This window comes from Poeciliopsis prolifica, unplaced genomic scaffold, assembly GCF_027474105.1.
Source record: "Poeciliopsis prolifica strain line A6 unplaced genomic scaffold, Auburn_PproV2 SCAFFOLD036, whole genome shotgun sequence".
Lineage (NCBI taxonomy): Eukaryota > Metazoa > Chordata > Actinopteri > Cyprinodontiformes > Poeciliidae > Poeciliopsis > Poeciliopsis prolifica.
The window spans coordinates 6191166-6210124 of NW_026562411.1; the positions used below are offsets into that span (position 1 = coordinate 6191166).

Consider the following 18959-nt stretch of genomic DNA (forward strand, 5'->3'; position numbering starts at 1 on the left):
GTATAAATATATTTAACTTGGGGTTGTGATTAAAATGTCTCTAATACAGAAAGGCACAGTTAGTCCATGGATGGAGGTCGCGATTCCTGGTCATCTTAATTCCTACACCATCTCTGGCCTCAAACCGGGGATTACATATGAGGGCCAGCTGATCAGTGTGCTTCGGTTTGGACACAGAGAGATTACGCGCTTCGACTTCACCACTACCTACGGATCATGTGAGTTAAAAAGGAGACAGATCTCAGTGATAACTGAATGTGTACAACCCCATAGCATTTTTTTTCTTTAGTTTCTATTTATCGTCTGCCACAATGATGTTTAAACAAGACTTTTCTTCTGTTTTAGTGATTCCATCGTATGGAGAAGCCACTCCTCCTCCCCCCATAGTTGAGATCTCCGAATCAGTGACAGAAATTACCTCCAACAGCTTCGTTGTCTCCTGGGTTTCTGCCTCTGACACCGTGTCTGGTTTCAGGGTGGAGTATGAGCTGATTGAACAGGGTCAAGGAACTGGACAACCTTTTGTCCTAGGTAAGTGGAATGGCAACATTTGTTTGTATTAAAACCCTTTCAAGGTAGAGTTACCCAGTTTAATTCGCTGCTGTATGTTTTTCCTCCCCTCAGATTTGCCTCGTTCAGCCACCTCAGTAAACATTAATGAGCTTCTGCCAGGGAGGAAATATAATGTCAACGTCTACGAGGTCACAGATGGAGAAGAGACCAACCTCATTCTTACTACTTCACAAACAACTGGTGGGTAGACTAAGGCAACATGCAAGACATCTTTTTCAGATCTTATATATATCAGGTTGTCAAGATTTTTTTTTCATTACTCACAGCACCTGATGCTCCAAAGGAACATGAAATACAGGGGGTGGGAGATACTTCCATTGTGATCAGTTGGAATAGACCCCTGGCTCCCATCACTGGTATGTTATAAGACATGAGTTTCTATGAAATTCTGATGGAATTACATGTTAAGAACATTTATATTACAATATTGATGTTCAATACAGCCACAATAATATTTAAACTGTTTTCCTGCACTTTCTATTTTGATTCAAACAGCAATGCCACATATAGGCATTTTCACTATGTAGGATCAGCCTCAGATATTTCGGTCATTTGTGCGCAGATTTCCAAATTCCCAGACATGCATCAAGAATGAAGACAGATTTTGAAATTTGACTTAATAATTTGAAGGTCTTTTAGTTCAGCTCACAATGTGGCTGATTGTTTAATATAAACAATGAAAGCTGCAGATGTATTTTATCAGACCAATTGGTAGTAAGTATCTCTAAACTAGAGGCACTCATCGCTCTGTTCAAGCTCTATTTGTGTTCATGTTCCCTTTGATGAAACACATAAAACAGAGAAAAATGTTATGATTGGCTTTTGCTGAAACCAGCAGCTGGCACCGAAACAATACAGCTGGTTTTTATACTATAATGTGCTCATCTTACCTCTGATTTCATTTACAGATTCAAGCTCCAAGATTAATTCACTGCATCATAATTTAGAAACAGCATTAGTCTGTGAATATCTTGAAGTTCTTGATTTAATCACAAACAGTACCAAATATTTTTAGAAAGCAAAACACAAAACTGTGATCAAAAAGATAATTTTAAAAAGTCCTGTATGTAAAAGAGACTTATATAATGGTGGAAAAATGATGCATTTGCAATAGTGATGGTTTCAACATGATGCTTTAGGACTGCAGTACATCTTGAAACCTCATTGAGTCTAATACTTTCCTGTGGGTCATCTTTCTTACCGTAAATCAACTATATTATTTGTATTTGCAGGTTACCGTGTTGTGTTTATGCCATCAGAGGAGGGTGAAAGCACAGAGCTGACCCTTCCTGATACTGCGACGTCTGTGACGCTGAGTGACCTCCTGCCAGGAATCTCCTACAACATCAGCATCTTTGCCGTGGAAGACAGTTTGGAGAGTGAACCTCTCTTTGTTCAAGTCAACACTACTGGAGAACCACTGCCAGGTTAAGAAACAGCATGTCTTACCAATTTTAAAATTATTGTTTGAAAGACAGCTGGAAATCACTTTGTATGTGAAATATGAGATTGTTTTGTGATTGTGAATGAAATGGGTCAAAGACCCTCCAAAAACGCGTCAACCAATTAAACTTCATGTCAGACGATGTTAGGGATCCACCATTATGAAGATTTTGCCCAATATTAATATCACAATAATGTTCTAAAGGTTGATAACTGCAACAAGATGGAAATACTAGTAATATAAGGCCAGTTTTAGTTGTGGGACTAATACTAAAGTTTTTAAAACTTACTGGCATTGGCCAATACCGATATTAGTCTTAATTTCTCTACAAATAGTCACTGAAACTCCTTACCACAACATTCAGTAGTTTAAAGGAATTTACTATGGTAAAAATTGTTAATTTTTCTTTTTCAACACAATAAGTTAGTGTGAAGTTTCCAAAAATGCTTAACTGTGAAGGAATGTTGTTTTTCCTGTGTATGCACAGAGGGGAGTCTAAAACTCTGTAAATGTGATTTATTGCTCTTGGATCAATCTGCAGTCCATGCTGTGGTCTGTTTAGTGTTTTATTTTTTATTTATTTGTTTTGTACAGTATCCAGGTCAGGACATAACTTGGGAAGAGTTTTAAAATGCAAAGACAAGGCATTGAGTTCACAGCTGTTCCATGGTTGTTCAGCTTCAATGGATTTGTGTAAAACTTTCCAGTCTGCCAAGTTGAACATGCATTTGGACCAGATGTTGAAGAAGTTTGAGAACACTTGTATATGTGATGCATTGAGAAACCTTGACCTAATTGAGAGAGTATGATATCATGTCTGGAACAAGAATTTAAACCATTTAGCTTGTGCAAATTCACCAGTGTTGCAATTTAATAACCATCTACGACAAATAGTACATCTACAAGTGTTACTTGTGCAGTAACACTTGTGTCACTGCACAAGTGTTAGTTGATTTGGAAAACTGAATGGGTTTGTTTAAAGAAATAGACCAGCAGAATTTTATGTGATTAGGAAATGCTAAAAACATTCTTTTATTCCTCTAATTCACAGTTGAAGTGGATTCCCCATCTGACTTGCAGTTCTTTGAGGTGTCTGACAAGAAAATCACTCTGACCTGGTCGAGCCCAGCAACCGGAAGCGTGTCGGGTTACCGTGTTACTGTGTTGCCTGTTGATGATTCAGGCTCTCCGCAGAGCGAGATGACTTTGCCTGTGCACCAGAACACCTACGTTGAAGTGACACACCTAAATCCAGGCACACTTTACCGCTTCAGTGTCTACACCATTTACAACGGAAAAGAGAGCGTACCATTAATTGGGGAACATGCCACCAGTGAGTTTGATGAATCATACTCAAAAAAGCTTTTGAAAGACATCTAAATCGGTGCTTCCAAAGCCTCCAACAATGTTTACAGATGTCTCCTATTTTTTTTCTTTTAAGATCCCGATGCGCCCACAGACATTCACTTCAATGACATTACAGACAATAGTGCAGTAGTGCTGTGGTATGCACCGCGCTCCAAAATTACTGGATATCGTCTCTTCGTGACCGTCGAGGGTTCAAATCCCATACAGCTCCGCCTTCCTGACCACATGACAAAGTACACCCTCCTTAACCTGCGACCGGACACAGAGTACAAAGTCACGCTGCATTCAGAGCAAGACAATACACTAAGTGTTGGAGAGAGTGCCGTTTTCACTACTAGTGAGTACTGGAAACTTTGTATGTTTCATTAATGGTAGGATTTTAGACATGCAAACTCTTGTTGTTTCATAATATCTGAAGAAAAGTTTAACAAACTCTCCTTCTGATTGTTTCTAGACTCAGCAATGGGTAATGCCCCTCAGTTTAACACAGATGTCACAGATACCTCCATAGTAATCTCCTGGTCTCCAGTTCCCCGCATCGGATACAAGGTATTTGCCATGTCAATAGAAAATGCTCAGTTTACTTAGTAAAATCAACTAAATGGGTGCAAGATTTAGCGGAATGACTGGAAATAGAAAAGCAGCTGTACAATATTTTTCAACATTTAGCTGAAATTTGTCCACCTTGCCTCAATTAAAAAAATATTAGGGCATCCCGATTATCTATTTTTGGATGCATCCTACTTTTATATTTTGGACAGCACTTAATGTTTGATTGAAAGTTTTAGAAGTCTTTTGTACCATTTATTTAGAAACAGCCACGTGTTTTGGGGTTAACTTTATATCCAAAGACTTTAGATTACATTTGGAAAGTGCAGTCCAGTTATCACAAGACTGCAAGCACCTTTATATCACAACACTTAGGATTATTGGAGCTCAGAAATGTATCTGATTGGTCAGAACGCGTTACGACAGAAATGAAAATGTTTATTTGGCTTCAGTTTGCTTGGGAAAACGCTGATCTCTGACCTTTACCTCTCGCATCCCCAACCTTTGGTTCTTTAACCTCTGTGTTCCTGACTCCTGTTGCATTTTTTTCTTTCAGCTGTCAGTCCGACCAAGTCTGGGAGGGGAAGCTCCCAGAGACGTCATCTCTGAATCAGGAAGTATTTATATTTCTGGTCTGACTCCTGGAGTGGAATACACCTACAGTGTCCAGCCAGTTTTTGATGGTCAAGAGCAAGGCACCCCAATCACTCGACATGTTGTCACGCGTATGTATCTGTAAATCTTTACTCCTCCAATTTTTTCTTGTGTGTATCCTTAACCACGTTTTACTTCAAAATATTTGTCCCTTTAAATCTAGCTTTGTCTCCTCCTACTGATCTGAACTTGGAGTCCAACCCAACCAACAGTGACATTACTGTCCAATGGAATGGACCAAACACACCAGGTACACACTGAAAATTAAAACAATTGGTCAAATGAGAAACATGCTTTAAGATCTGTTTCCAAATATAAACTTAACTTTCTTGCCATTTAGACATCACAGGCTTCAGAGTGAAATGCACCCCCACTAGCGGGCAACAAGGAAACAGCCTGGAGGAATTTGTGGAGGCTGGGCAGAATTCCTGCACCCTGGAAAACCTGAGTCCTGGGGTGGAGTATAATGTCAGTGTTGTCACGGTGAAGGATGACATGGAAAGCACTCCTGTCTCAACTGTCATTACCCCAGGTCGGTTTCTAAGAATTCCTTATGTCTTAAAAAGGTTTCTGACAATTTAGTACCTTTTCTTTTAAGTTTTCTTTTTCTTTTCATTTGCAAGATTTATCAAAATATCACTTCCTTCACATCCTAGCATTTAACACACAATAAAAGCTGCTAACTACATGTTCAATGAAGTTGTTTCATTGAGTAGCCTAAAAGATAAATGATGTATTCAATTTATCCTCTGAAGTTAGAATTTCTTGGAAGTGAAATGTCTATAAAGTTAAAAATTTGGCTTGGAGACTTTGAGGTTAATCACAATCCCCAAACTCAAGATCCAACATGGCTGCCATGCACAGAACTCTGAGAATTGCATTGCTAATGTCTTGGAGTTAGCCATCAATGAAATAAATGACAACCTCTGCTGGCTTTCAGACATATCACTGAAATATATTTTGACTGAGAGAAATTTTTTTTCTCAAGATTTGAATTCTGACTTCCGAGGCAATTGCATTGCGTCATTAGTGCATATGAGGAGAAGCTGACTTGATTTGTTTGGTGAAACAAAATGCTGGAAGCAGAGAAACTCTGATACTCACGTTAAACTCTGCTTCTTGTGCTCTCTTCTTTCCCTTTTCTCAATTCTCTCCCGTTTTGTCTATGTTTACCTGTTGTATTGTCCTGTGGGTGGACCGGGGGTGGTTCTTATCCTCTGAGCTCGGGTCCTCCACCAGAGGCCTGGGAGCTTGAGGGTCCTGCGCAGTATCTTGGCTGTGCCAAGCACTGCACATTTCTGGACTGAGATGTCTGATGTTGTTCCTGGGATCTGTTGTAGCCATTGATCCAGTTTGGGGGTTACTGCCCCGAGGGCCCCGATGACCACAGGCACCACTGTGGTCTTCACCTTCCAGGCCCTCTCCAGTTCATCCCTGAGGTCCTGGTATTTCGCCAGTTTCTTGTTTTTTCCTGAGGTTGCAGTCGCTTGGTATTGCTACATCTACCACAACGGCTTTCCTCTGTTGTTTATCCACTACGCCAATGTCTGGCTGGTTCGCCCTTACCATTTTGTCTGTCTGGATCTGGAAGTCCCACAGGATCTTAGCTCTGGGGTTCTCCACCCACTTTGATCTCGGGGTTTCCAGTCCATATTCTGCACAGATGTTTCTGTACACTATGCCTGCCACGTGGTTATGTCATTCCATGTACGCTTTCGCTGCCAGTATCTTGCACCTTGCTGTTATGTGTTGGACAGTCTAATATCCAGGTTGGGCTTCCTTGCACAACCTACACCTTGGGTCTTGACTGGTGTGGTAGATCTGGGCCTCTATTGCTCTGGTGTTTAGGGCCTGTTCCTGGGTGGCCAGGATGAGGGCCTCTGTGCTGTCCTTGAGTCCAGCTTTTTCCAGCCATTGGTAGGATTTACTGATATCAGCCACTTGGGTTATTTGCTGGTGGTACATCCCATGTAGGGGCTTGTCCTCCCATGATGGTATCTCTGGCACCTCAACCTCCGTTCCCTGTTGTCTGAGACATTCACTGAGCACATTGTCTGTTGAGGCTTTGTCCCTGATGTATTTATGGATCTTAGTAGTTTCGTCCTGGACAGTGGTTCTCACACTCACTAGTCCTCTCCCTCCGTCCTTGCGGCTCGTGTACAGTCTCAGGGTGCTGGATTTGGGATGGAACCCTCCATGCATTGTTAGTAGTTTTCTAGTCTTAATATCTGTGACTTTTATCTTCTCCTTTGGCCAACTAATTATTCCAACAGGGTATCTGATTACTGGCAAGGCATAGCTGTTTCTCGCACAGATTTTGTTCTTGTCATTGAGCTGGCTTCTCAGGACTTGCCTTATTCGTTAGAGGAATTTGGCTGTGGCTCCTTTCCTTGTGACCTCATCGAGGTTGCCATTTGCTTGTGGTATACCTAGGTACTTATAACTGTCCTCTATGTCTGCTATTGTTACTTGTGGGAGTGAGACCCCTTCTGTGCGGATGACCTTCCCCCTCTTTGTGATCAGCCGACCACACTTCTCTAGTCCGAATGACATCCCAATGTCAGTGCTGTAGATCCTGGTGGTGTGGATCAGTGAGTCGATGTCTCGTTGACACTTGGCGTACAGCTTGATGTCATCCATGTAGAGAAGGTGACTGATATTGGCCCCATTTTTGAGTCTGTATCCGTAGTCAGTCTTGTTGATAATTTGGCTGAGGGGGTTCAGGCCTATGCACAACAGAAGCAGTATATGCTTGGTATATGCCACATTTTATGGACACTTGTGCAAGTGGTTTGCAGTTGGCTTCAAGGGTGGTTTTCCACAGCCTCATCGAGTTTGCAATGAAGGCTCTCAGAGTCCTGTTGATGTTATACATCTCTAAGCATTCAATAATCCAAGTATGCGGCATTGAGCCATAGGCTTTCTTGTAATCAATCCAAGCCATGCACAGGTTGGTGTGTTGGGTTTTGCAGTCTCAGGCAACTGTGTGGAGCCAAACACCAACTTCTCATAGACCACACAGTTGTCTACGAGAAGTTGGTGTTTGACTCCTCAACTATTTACACCTCATGTGTTTATCTTGGCCGCTATGATGCCTGACATGAGCTTCCAGGTTATTGGTCAGTAGTTGGGTGGGTCTGGACTCTATGTTGGATCCTTCTGGATTAGGATTGTCCGCCCTTCAGTTAACCATTCAGGGTGAGTCCCACTTTGTAGCAGCTGGTTCATTTGGGCTGCCAGTCCCTCATGGAGGGCAGTGAGTTTCTTTAGCCAGTAGGCATGATCATGCCTACTGGCCTGAAACTCTTTCTTGGACATCTGTTACAGTGATGGTTACCGGGGCATCTCGTAGAGAGATCAACCACTGTGCATTGCTGTTGTGGGATGCCTCCCTTTCCCATATGCCTTTCCAGTATTGTTCAGTCTCCAGCCTTGGCGGGTCTGCTCCATTGTTATTGAGAGTACACCTTAGCCAGTTAATCCTTCTGGATTCATTCTCCCTTGTGTATCTCTTTAGGCGGCTGGCCAAGGCTTGGAGCCTCTATTCGGCAGTTTTGAGAATGGGCATCTGCCTGTACTTTCTGGGTACTGGTCTTTTCATTGCATCCTTGTAGAGCTCTGACAGTTGGCTCACTTCCCTCCTTGTTTCCTTGATTTTATTGGGTGTCATGGTTGCTCTTATAGCCAAGCATCTCAAGCATGTCATTTGGGTCATGATTCTCTTTCTCAGGTCAGCAGCTATCTCCTTCAGCTCTGATTTGCTTATTGGGGCCGTGTATCCCCTCGCTGGTTGGGGACTTGTAGTTAAGTCCCCACAGTTCTGACATCCAGGTTCCTCCTTTTTATCGTAGCATTTGTGTTGTATCTCGTCATTCTCAAATTGTGATAGCAGTTGCCGTTTGCACTTGTTTCGTGCTTAATGTTGATTCGGGATGTTGAAGTAACCATTCCTTCCCCAGTCTTTGCATATAACCTCTCTGATTAGGGTTACTTGAGTAGTAGCATTCCAACAGATCCACATTTTCACCTCTCGCCCATTTCCGTCTTATTCCACTAGCCCATTTTTCATCAAGGGGCTCTGGTTCCCCAACACCTGACGCAGACCTTGTTTGGCCGGGCAACGTCTGTGCCGGCATGTTACGCATCTGAGTAGTTGGACAATGAAACTGAAACACCTGGTTTTAGAACACAATAACTTATTAGTATGGTGTAGGGCCTCCTTTTGCGGCCAAGACAGCCGCAAGTCCTGCACAGTGGACAGAGGGATTTTAAGCCATTCTTCTTGCTGGATAGTGGCCAGGTCACGACGTTATGCTGGTGGAGGAAAATGTTTCCTGACTCGCTCCTCCAAAACACCCAAAAGTGGCTCAATAATATTTAGATCTGGTGACTGTGCAGGCCATGGGAGATGTTCAACTTCACTTTCATGTTCATCAAACCAATCTTTCACCAGTCTTGCTGTGTGTATTGGTGCATTGTGATCCTGATACACGGCACCACCTTCAGGATACAATGTTTGAACCATTGAATGCACATGGTCCTACCGAATGGTTCGGTAGTCCTTGGCAGTGACGCGCCCATCCAGCACAAGTATGGGCCCAAGGGAATACCAATAATATGGCAGCCCAAACCATCACTGATTCATCCCCATGCTTCACTCTGGACATGCAACAGTCTGGGTGGTACGCTTCTTTGGGGCTTCTCCACACCGTAACTCTCCTGGATGTCGGGGAAAACAGTAAAGGCGGACTCATCAGAGAACAATACATGTTTCACATTGTGCACAGCCCAAGATATTCGCTCCTTGCACCATTGAAACCGATGTTTGGCATTGGCACGAGTGACCAAAGGTTTGGCTATAGCAGCCCGGCCGTGTATACTGACCCTGTGGAGCTCATGACAGACAGTTTTGGTAGAAACAGGAGAGTTGAGGTGCACATTTAATTCTGCCGTGATTTGAGCAGCCGTGTTTTTATGTATTAGGTATAATACTGTTGGATGTGGTTCATCCTTCTTGGTGGTATGCTGGCATTACCCATAATTTTGTGTGCATTGCAATATTTTGAGCAAAACTGTGCTCTTACCCTGCCAATTGGACCTTCACACTCTGTTCTTACTGGTGCAGTTGCAATTAATGAAGATTGGCCACTAGGCTGGTCCAATTTAGCCATGAAACCTCCCACACTAAACTGAGAGGTGTTTCAGTTTCATTGTCCAACCCCTATATATATATATATATATATATATATATATATATATATATATATATATATATATGTATATGTGTGTATATATATATATATATATATATATATATATATATATATATATATATATATATATGTATATGTGTATATATATATATATATATATATATATATATATATATATATATATATATATAATATATATATATATATATATATATATATAGGAATGCTAACATATTTATTTTAGATATAATCAATTAACCTAACAGTCATGCTTTTGGACTTTGGAGGAAGCCGGAGTACCCGGAGAGAACCCACACAAGCATGGGAATATGCAAACTTTGTGCAGAAAGACTCAGAACGAAGCCCCGGAGGTCAGCCAGGAGACCAACAGGACTCCTTGCGAAGCCCTGGAGGTCAGCCCAGAGACCAATGGGACTTGGCACGGAGCCCCGGAGGTCAGCCAGAGTCCAGTGGACTCCATACGAAGCCCCGGAGGTCAGCCGGAGTCCAACGGACTCCATACGAAGCCCCGGAGGTCAGCCGGAGTCCAACGGGACTCCACGAAGCCCGGAGGTCAGCCGTAGTCCAACGGGACTCCATACGAAGCCCCGGAGGTCAGCCGGAGTCCAACGGGACTCCATACGAAGCCCCGGAGGTCAGCCGTAGTCCAACGGGACTCCATACGAAGCCACGGAGGTCAACCCAGAGAGTGTCTGATGACCTGGCGACAAATGGGATTGTAGTCTGATGGTCTGGGAACTCGAGGCCTCAAGTTCCCATGGCACCGCAGTCCTGCGGGCCGCAAGCTCTTCTGCCAACATCTTCCGCCATCAGCCCCTAAGCGTCAAGCTCCCTTGACACCTTTTGTTGTAAAACTTTTCTGCCACTGATAATCAATCCTGAAGCAAATATCATGACACTTTTTAAGTTAGAGTTCAGTCCAGTATCTCAGAGTACCATTTTCGTACATTTTCTGATATGCTGGTGGAGGAAAATGTTTCCTGACTCGCTCCTCCAAAACACCCCAAAGTGGCTCAATAATATTTAGATCTGGTGACTGTGCAGGCCATGGGAGATGTTCAACTTCACTTTCATATTCACCAAACCAATCTTTCACCAGTCTTGCTGTGTGTATTGGTGCATTGTGATCCTGATACACGGCACCACCTTCAGGATACAATGTTTGAACCATTGAATGCACATGGTCCTACCGAATGGTTCAGTAGTCCTTGGCAGTGACGCGCCCATCCAGCACAAGTATGGGCCCAAGGAAATACCAATAATATGGCAGCCCAAACCATCACTGATTCATCCCCATGCTTCACTCTGGACATGCAACAGTCTGGGTGGTACGCTTCTTTGGGGCTTCTCCACACCGTAACTCTCCTGGATGTTGGGGAAAACAGTAAAGGCGGACTCATTAGAGAACAATACATGTTTCACATTGTGCACAGCCCAAGATATTCGCTCCTTGCACCATTGAAACCGATGTTTGGCATTGGCACGAGTGACCAAAGGTTTGGCTATAGCAGCCCGGCCGTGTATACTGACCCTGTGGAGCTCATGACAGACAGTTTTGGTAGAAACAGGAGAGTTGAGGTGCACATTTAATTCTGCCGTGATTTGAGCAGCCGTGTTTTTATGTATTAGAGTATAATACTGTTGGATGTGGTTCGTTCTTCTTGGTGGTATGCTGGCATTACCCATAATTTTGTGTGCATTGCAATATTTTGAGCAAAACTGTGCTCTTACCCTGCTAATTGGACCTTCACACTCTGTTCTTACTGGTGCAGTTGCAATTAATGAAGATTGGCCACTAGGCTGGTCCAATTAGCCATGAAACCTCCCACACTAAACTGAGAGGTGTTTCAGTTTCATTGTCCAACCCCTATATATATATATATATATATATATATATATATATATATATATATATATATATATATACAGGAATGCTAACATATTTATTTTAGAGAAATCAATTAACCTAACAGTCATGCTTTTGGACTTTGGGAGGAAGCCGGAGTACCCGGAGAGAACCCACACAAGCATGGGGGGAATATGCAAACTTTGTGCAGAAAGACTCAGAACGAAGCCCCGGAGGTCAGCCAGGAGACCAACAGGACTCCTTGCGAAGCCCTGGAGGTCAGCCCAGAGACCAATGGGACTTGGCACGGAGCCCTGGAGATCAGCCTGGAGACCAACGGGACTCCATACGAAGCCCCGGAGGTCAGCCGGAGTCCAACGGGACTCCATACGAAGCCCCAGAGGTCAGCCGGAGTCCAACGGGACTCCATACGAAGCCCCCGAGGTCAGCCGGAGTCCAACGGGACTCCATACGAAGCCCCCGAGGTCAGCCGGAGTCCAACGGGACTCCATACGAAGCCCCGGAGGTCAGCCGGAGTCCAACGGGACTCCATACGAAGCCCCGGAGGTCAGCCGTAGTCCAACGGGACTCCATACGAAGCCCCCGAGGTCAGCCGGAGTCCAACGGGACTCCATACGAAGCCCCGGAGGTCAGCCGGAGTCCAACGGGACTCCATACGAAGCCACGGAGGTCAACCCAGAGAGTGTCTGATGACCTGGCGACAAATGGGATTGTAGTCTGATGGTCTGGGAACTCGAGGCCTCAAGTTCCCATGGCACCGCAGTCCTGCGGGCCGCAAGCTCTTCTGCCAACATCTTCCGCCATCAGCCCCTAAGCGTCAAGCTCCCTTGACACCTTTTGTTGTAAAACTTTTCTGCCACTGATAATCAATCCTGAAGCAAATATCATTACACTTTTTAAATTAGAGTTCAGTCCAGTATCTCAGAGTACCATTTTCGTACATTTTCTGATATGTTTTACAGATACCTCTGACCACACGTGTAATTACTGATGGCTGGTCTGAATCCGACGGGCTGTCTTCATGGGTTTCCTCTGTAGGTGGCTGCTGGTTCTGCTGTTCCACTCTGTCCCTCATCTTTTTGTTCTGCTTTTTCTCTTCCCACACATTTCCGATAGTTTGCAGCTTCAGGGCGGTGTTTTGCAGTTCAACGGCGGTGTTTATATCCTCTAAAGCACTGGTTATCTTCTCCATGTTCTCTTTTTGTACCTGCAGGTTGGTGCTATATTTCATCAAAGTATCGATTTCCAGCTTCAGGGTGGTGTTTTCCTTTTCCACGGAGCTTTTTTCCTCCTCCAAAGCGGTGATTTTCTTCTCCTGGGCAGTGATTTCCCGCTTGAGGATAGCATTTATTTGCTCCGAGGCAGTGGTTTTCCTCTCCAAGAGGGTTCTTTTCTTCTCCAGAATGGTGTTTCTCAGCTTCAGGGTGGTGTTCTCTTCCTCCAAGATGGTTCTATTCTGCCCCAGGGTGGTGTTTTCCTGTCTGAGGATGTTGTTTATTTGAGCCAAGGCAGTAGTTTTCTGCTCCAGAGCACGTTTTTTATGCTCCAATGCATTGTTTATCTCCTCCAAGACAGTTGTTTTCTGCTCCAGAGTAGTGCTTTTCAGTGTCAGGGCGGTATTTTCCTCCTCCAAGGCGGTCTTTCCCTTATTCAGGGCGGTGTTTTCATGCTTAAGGTTGGTATTTATATGTGCCAAGGCCGTGTTTGTCTGCTCCAAGACGTCATTTTTCTGCTCCAGAGCCGCACTTTTCACCTTCAGAGTGGTGTTTTCCTCCTCCAAGGCATTCTTTTTCTGCTCGAGGGTGGAGTTTATATGCGCCAAGGTGGTGTTTGTTTGCTCCAAGACGTCAGTTTTCTGCTCCAGAGCCGCGCTTTTCACCTTCAGAGTGGTGTTTTCCTCCTCCAAGGCATTCTTTTCCTGCTCGAGGGTGGAGTTTATATGCGCCAAGGTGGTGTTTGTTTGCTCCAAGACGTCAGTTTTCTGCTCCAGAGCCGCGCTTTTCACCTTCAGAGTGGTGTTTTCCTCCTCCAAGGCATTCTTTTCCTGCTCGAGGGTGGAGTTTATATGCACCAAGGTGGTGTTTGTCTGCTCCAAGACGCCGCTTTTCAGCTTCAGGGCGGTGTTTTCCTCTTTCCAGATCATGTTTATGTGGTCAGAGATGGTGATTTTCTCCTCCAAGGCAGCCTTGTCATGCTCCAAGTTTACGTTTCTCTCTTCCAAGGCCGTCTTTTCGTTCTCCAAGGCGGTCTTTTCTATTTCTAACGCGGTCTTTTTCCTCTCCAAGGCCGTCTTTTCGTTCTCCAAGGCGGTCTTTTCTATTTCTAACGCGGTCTTTTTCCTCTCCAAGGCCGTCTTTTCGTTCTCTAAGACCGTCTTTTCTATCTCCAAGGCGCTCTTTTCTATCTCCAAGGCGGTCTTTTCTATCTCTAAGGCCGTCTTTTCGTTCTTCAAGGTGGTCTTTTCATTCTCTAGAGCAGTGATATTTTTCTTTAAAGCTTTGTTTGCCTCTAGCTGTTCTTTTAATTCCCTGTCTTTCTCCCGAAGCAGAGTGTCAACTTCAAGCGCAGCTTTTTTCACAATTAGAACTTGCGCGTTCAGCTCCTCATTTGCTTTAAGCAAAGACTTTCGCTCAATGGACAAGTTGCTGACTTTTTTCACATAGTCATTGAGCTGCTGCATCTGTCTCGCTATGGTCTGTTGCATTTCCTTGTCTTTTAAATCAAAAGGCTTATTCATCTTACTGGTCTTATTAATTTTTAATTCTTTCTCTGAAAAAATCTGAAAATTGATCAGAAAATTGACTGTTTGCTTGTTAGTATGATTAGTATAACACTTGTGCTTTCTCTCCAACTGCTGCAATAGCTATGACCGTAGATTCAGAAGTGATGCATTCTCACTCCAAAAAGGGTGCATCACTCTTTGTGACATCAAATTGCGTGATGTCACAAATTGATGTCACTACCTCAGAAGGACAACTAGAAAACTGCTGAAGTTTGAATAAAAACAACCTTTACAGCTGAAGCTGATGGCCACTGGAGACAGTTCAGCTGGTAATACATCACCAAGGCTGAAATCCACGCTTGGGAGACAGCTGCTCTTGAGGACAATGGACTTGCACGGCAGGGTGCGAGGACCGATGGTCAAATGGTGCCCAAAAGTAGAAAAAGGGGAAACCCAGGTGATGTCTTGGAAGCCACCATTTCCGACTGTATAAGAATAAGAATAAGAAAGTGGATTTGTTGCATCTGAGGCTGAGGGTTTCTGCAGAGATGAAGGTCTGTGCCGTTCTTTGCCTGACGTAAACCTGGCTTAACAACAACAAGCTGGTATTCAGTTATTGTTACCTAGCAACTCACTCATTCTTTGGTTACATAGCAACACCCCGTTGCGTCAATTGCGCAGCAGCAGTTTCTGGTTTGGATTCAACATTCAACGGTGACCTGAATATCACAGTGTTTGCAGTGATTTTTCTGCACACCATTGGAGAAAATTCATCAGAGATTGTCTAAACAGGAAACCTGGATCACAGAGCCGTTAGCGGTTGGGAGCCGTTGGCTGCTAACGGTCTGATCACAATGCCAGGACAAAGACAGCTGAAAGACAATCAAGTTAAGTTTCTTTCTGAGTTGAATATTTGCACACAACAAGAAGTCGGAAAGATTCTGGTTTGAGAACAGTGCCGGATGTTTGTTCTGTGATTGTTGATGTAATTGGCAGCGACAGGGGGTGAGGGGATTCTGGAAAGAACCAACCGTTAAACTGGTGTCAAAATGAGGGCTCAATATTTTAAAAAATTCCCTTCTCACCCACCGCGGGTGGTTCTTATCCTCTGAGCTCGGGTCCTCTACCCTGGGAGCTTAAGGGTCCTGCGCAGTATCTTGGCTGTGCCAAGGACTGCACATTTCTGGACTGAGATGTCTGATGTTGTTCCTGGGATCTGTTGTAGCCATTGATCCAGTTTGGGGGTTACTGCCCCGAGGGCCCCGATGACCACAGGCACCACTATGGTCTTCACCTTCTAGGCCCTCTCCAGTTCTTCCCTGAGGCCCTGGTATTTCGCCAGTTTCTTGTGCTCCTTTTTCCTGATGTTGCAATCACTTGGTATTGCTACATCTACCACAACGGCTTTCCTCTGTTGTTTATCCCCTACGCCAATGTCTGGTTGGTTCGCCCTTACCATTTTGTCTGTCTGGATCTGGAAGTCCCACAGGATCTTAGCTCTGGCGTTCTCCACTACCTTTGGGGGTGTTTCCCACTTTGATCTCGGGGTTTCCAGTCCATATTCTGCACAGATGTTTCTGTACACTATGCCTGCCACTTGGTTATGTCGTTCCATGTACGCTTTCCCTTCCAGTATCTTGCACCCTGCTGTGATGTGCTGGACTGTCTCAGGGGCCTCCTTGCACAACCTACACCTTGGGTCTTGTCTGGTGTGGTAGATCTGGGCCTCTATTGCTCTGGTGTTTAGGGCCTGTTCCTGGGTGGCCAGGATGAGGGCCTCTGTGCTGTCCTTGAGTCCAGCTTTTTCCAGCCATTGGTAGGATTTACTGATACCAGCCACTTGGGTTATTTGCTGGTGGTACATCCCATGTAGGGGCTTGTCCTCCCATGATGGTATCTCTGGCACCTCAACCTCCGTTCCCTGTTGTCTGAGACATTCACTGAGCACATTGTCTGTTGAGGCTTTGTCCCTGATGTATTTATGGATCTTAGTTGTTTCGTCCTGGACAGTGGTTCTCACACTCACTAGTCCTCTCCCTCCGTCCTTGCGGCTCGTGTACAGTCTCAGGGTGCTGGAATTGGGATTGAACCCTCCATGCATTGTTAGTAGTTTTCTAGTCTTAATATCTGTGGCTTTTATCTCCTCCTTTGGCCAGCTAATTATTCCAACAGGGTATCTGATTACTGGCAGGGCATAGCTGTTTATCGCACGGATTTTGTTCTTGCCATTGAGCTGGCTTCTCAGGATTTGCCTTATTCGTTAGAGGAATTTGGCTGTGGCTCCTTTCCTTGTGACCTCATCGAGGTTGCCATTTGCTTGTGGTATACCTAGGTACTTGTAACTGTCCTCTATGTTTGCTATTGTTACTTGTGGGAGTGAGACCCCTTCTGTGCGGATGACCTTCCCCCTCTTTGTGATCAGCCGACCACACTTCTCTAGTCCGAATGACATCCCAAAGTCAGTGCTGTAGATCCTGGTGGTGTGGATCAGTGAGTCGATGTCTCGTTGACACTTGGCGTACAGCTTGATGTCATCCATGTAGAGAAGGTGAATGATATTGGCCCCATTTTTGAGTCTGTATCCGTAGCCAGTCTTGTTGATAATTTGGCTGAGGGGTTTCAGGCCTATGCAGAACAGTAGCGGTATATGCTTGGTATATGCCACATTTTATGGACACTTGTGCAAGTGGTTTGCAGTTGGCTTCAAGGGTGGTTCTCCACAGCCTCATCGAGTTTGCAATGAAGGCTCTCAGAGTCCTGTTGATGTTATACATCTCTAAGCATTCAATAATCCAAGTATGCGGATTCAATCCAAGCCATGCACAGGTTGGAGTGTTGGGTTTTGCAGTCTCGGGCAACTGTGCGGTCTACGAGGAGTTGGTGTTTAAATATATATAATTCTTATTTACTAAAGCATAAATGTACAGAATTAATATTTTTACCCATCAGTGGAAAAAACTCAGTCTTAGACTTATCAGCCTCTATGCACATTGTTCAGCAAGAATCTAGAGTCTCCACTCATTTCCAAAGACAAAATTTTATTTCTATCGTTTTGCATCAAAACACATTTTAACGAGGTATCTTTATAAGAGATCCAGGAAGAAGAAAATGTAGCTTACAAGTCATCTACAGGTGCTGGATAGGATGAGAAAAACCATCAGAAAAATATGGCAACAGCAACATAAGCGGAAGAAACTTAAATACGATGCAGGGAAAATAAAACATGAGTACAAAACAGTAAAAAATAAAAAGCACAATGTCTAATATGCAATAAGAAATAAAATTAAAGATGGAAAAAGTTTTCAGATTAAAAGAAAAATAACTGGGGAGCTACAAACGAGAGGCCAAGGAGTAAAAAGAGGCAGAAAGATTGATTTCTGCTCGTCCTCTTCCCCTCATTCTCTTCTCTCTGGATTAATGGCTCCATTTCTGCTGCTCATTCATCAGATTCAGGAAAGCATCCCACAACACAATCCCACACTAGGCCCTCTCCTGAACCAGATACCTACCTGCCAGAACATCTTGTAGGCTTTGAGGTGCTTTCAAAGACAGACAGAACAACTTTATGTTGGCTTCAGGTCAAACAACAGATTGTCTGTCAGAATATGTGGTTGTTAGCCTTCATTGTGTTGATAACTGGCAGGTAATACTTAGAAAACTAAATCTAAACTAGCTGATTATGCTCTAAAATAGACAGAAAATGTGATAAATCTGATCTAGGAACTCCTTCATCTTTAGCTTTAGCATGTAACACTGTCTCTTGGGGTAAACATTAAAACATGGATATGAAATAAAATGAATAGCTTTAAAGAAAAACTTGTGCATTTTAGCTGTACAACCTGCTAGCATCCTGAAGCTTGTGTGGCTCTTTCTTTTCCCACTCATCCAGAAGTCCCAAAACTGACCGACGTCACCTTCGAAGGAGTGACTGACACAACCATCAGTCTCCGTTGGTCGCCGCTTGACACCACTGTCGTTACGGGGTACAAGATTACAGTCGTTGCAGCTGGTGAGAGCATTCCCATTTTTGAAGACATGGTGACGCCGACCACTGGCCAGTACACGGTGTATGGTCTGGAACCTGGAATCGACTATGACATTAGCGTTACCACAGTAACAGAGCACGGCGAGAGTGAACCCACCACGTTCACACAACAAACATGTAAGATTTCCTACTTATGCATTGATTTCTCAGATGTTTTTGCCTATTTGAGATATTTTCTCTCTAAATCAGTGTTTGTTCCATTAACTATTCTTTTTACCAACTTTAGTCTAAATTATGAGCTTAATGAACATATAATCGATCTCAATATTCACAAAATAATTGACTGCGCATATTTAAACACAGACAATATTTTTTATAAAGTATTAGATATTCAGATTGAAAAATGTTCTTGGCAACCTTAATTTTCTGGAACTTCAAATGAAAAACCTTTAAAATTGCTGGTGAAATTGCTTTATATGCTGTGTTGTCAGTTTAGTAAGATTTTGTGCCTCAGTGTACGCGTGAACCATCTGGCTTCAATTAAAACGCTTTTATTACCTCTT

The 18959-nt window shown here is 43.8% G+C and overlaps 1 protein-coding gene across 1 annotated transcript in view; it reads left to right on the forward strand.

Annotated features, from left to right (window-relative positions):
* Nucleotides 1–18959, forward strand: part of fn1a (fibronectin 1a) — a 45128-nt gene that overhangs the window by 15070 nt on the left and 11099 nt on the right. The window contains exons 14-25 of the mRNA XM_055052791.1: nt 50–218; nt 346–531; nt 625–753; nt 840–929; nt 1806–2000; nt 3069–3350; nt 3459–3722; nt 3840–3934; nt 4491–4659; nt 4752–4838; nt 4929–5120; nt 18301–18573. Of these exons, the coding sequence (XP_054908766.1) occupies nt 50–218; nt 346–531; nt 625–753; nt 840–929; nt 1806–2000; nt 3069–3350; nt 3459–3722; nt 3840–3934; nt 4491–4659; nt 4752–4838; nt 4929–5120; nt 18301–18573 (2131 nt within the window). The remainder of the gene's footprint in view (nt 1–49; nt 219–345; nt 532–624; nt 754–839; nt 930–1805; nt 2001–3068; nt 3351–3458; nt 3723–3839; nt 3935–4490; nt 4660–4751; nt 4839–4928; nt 5121–18300; nt 18574–18959) is intronic.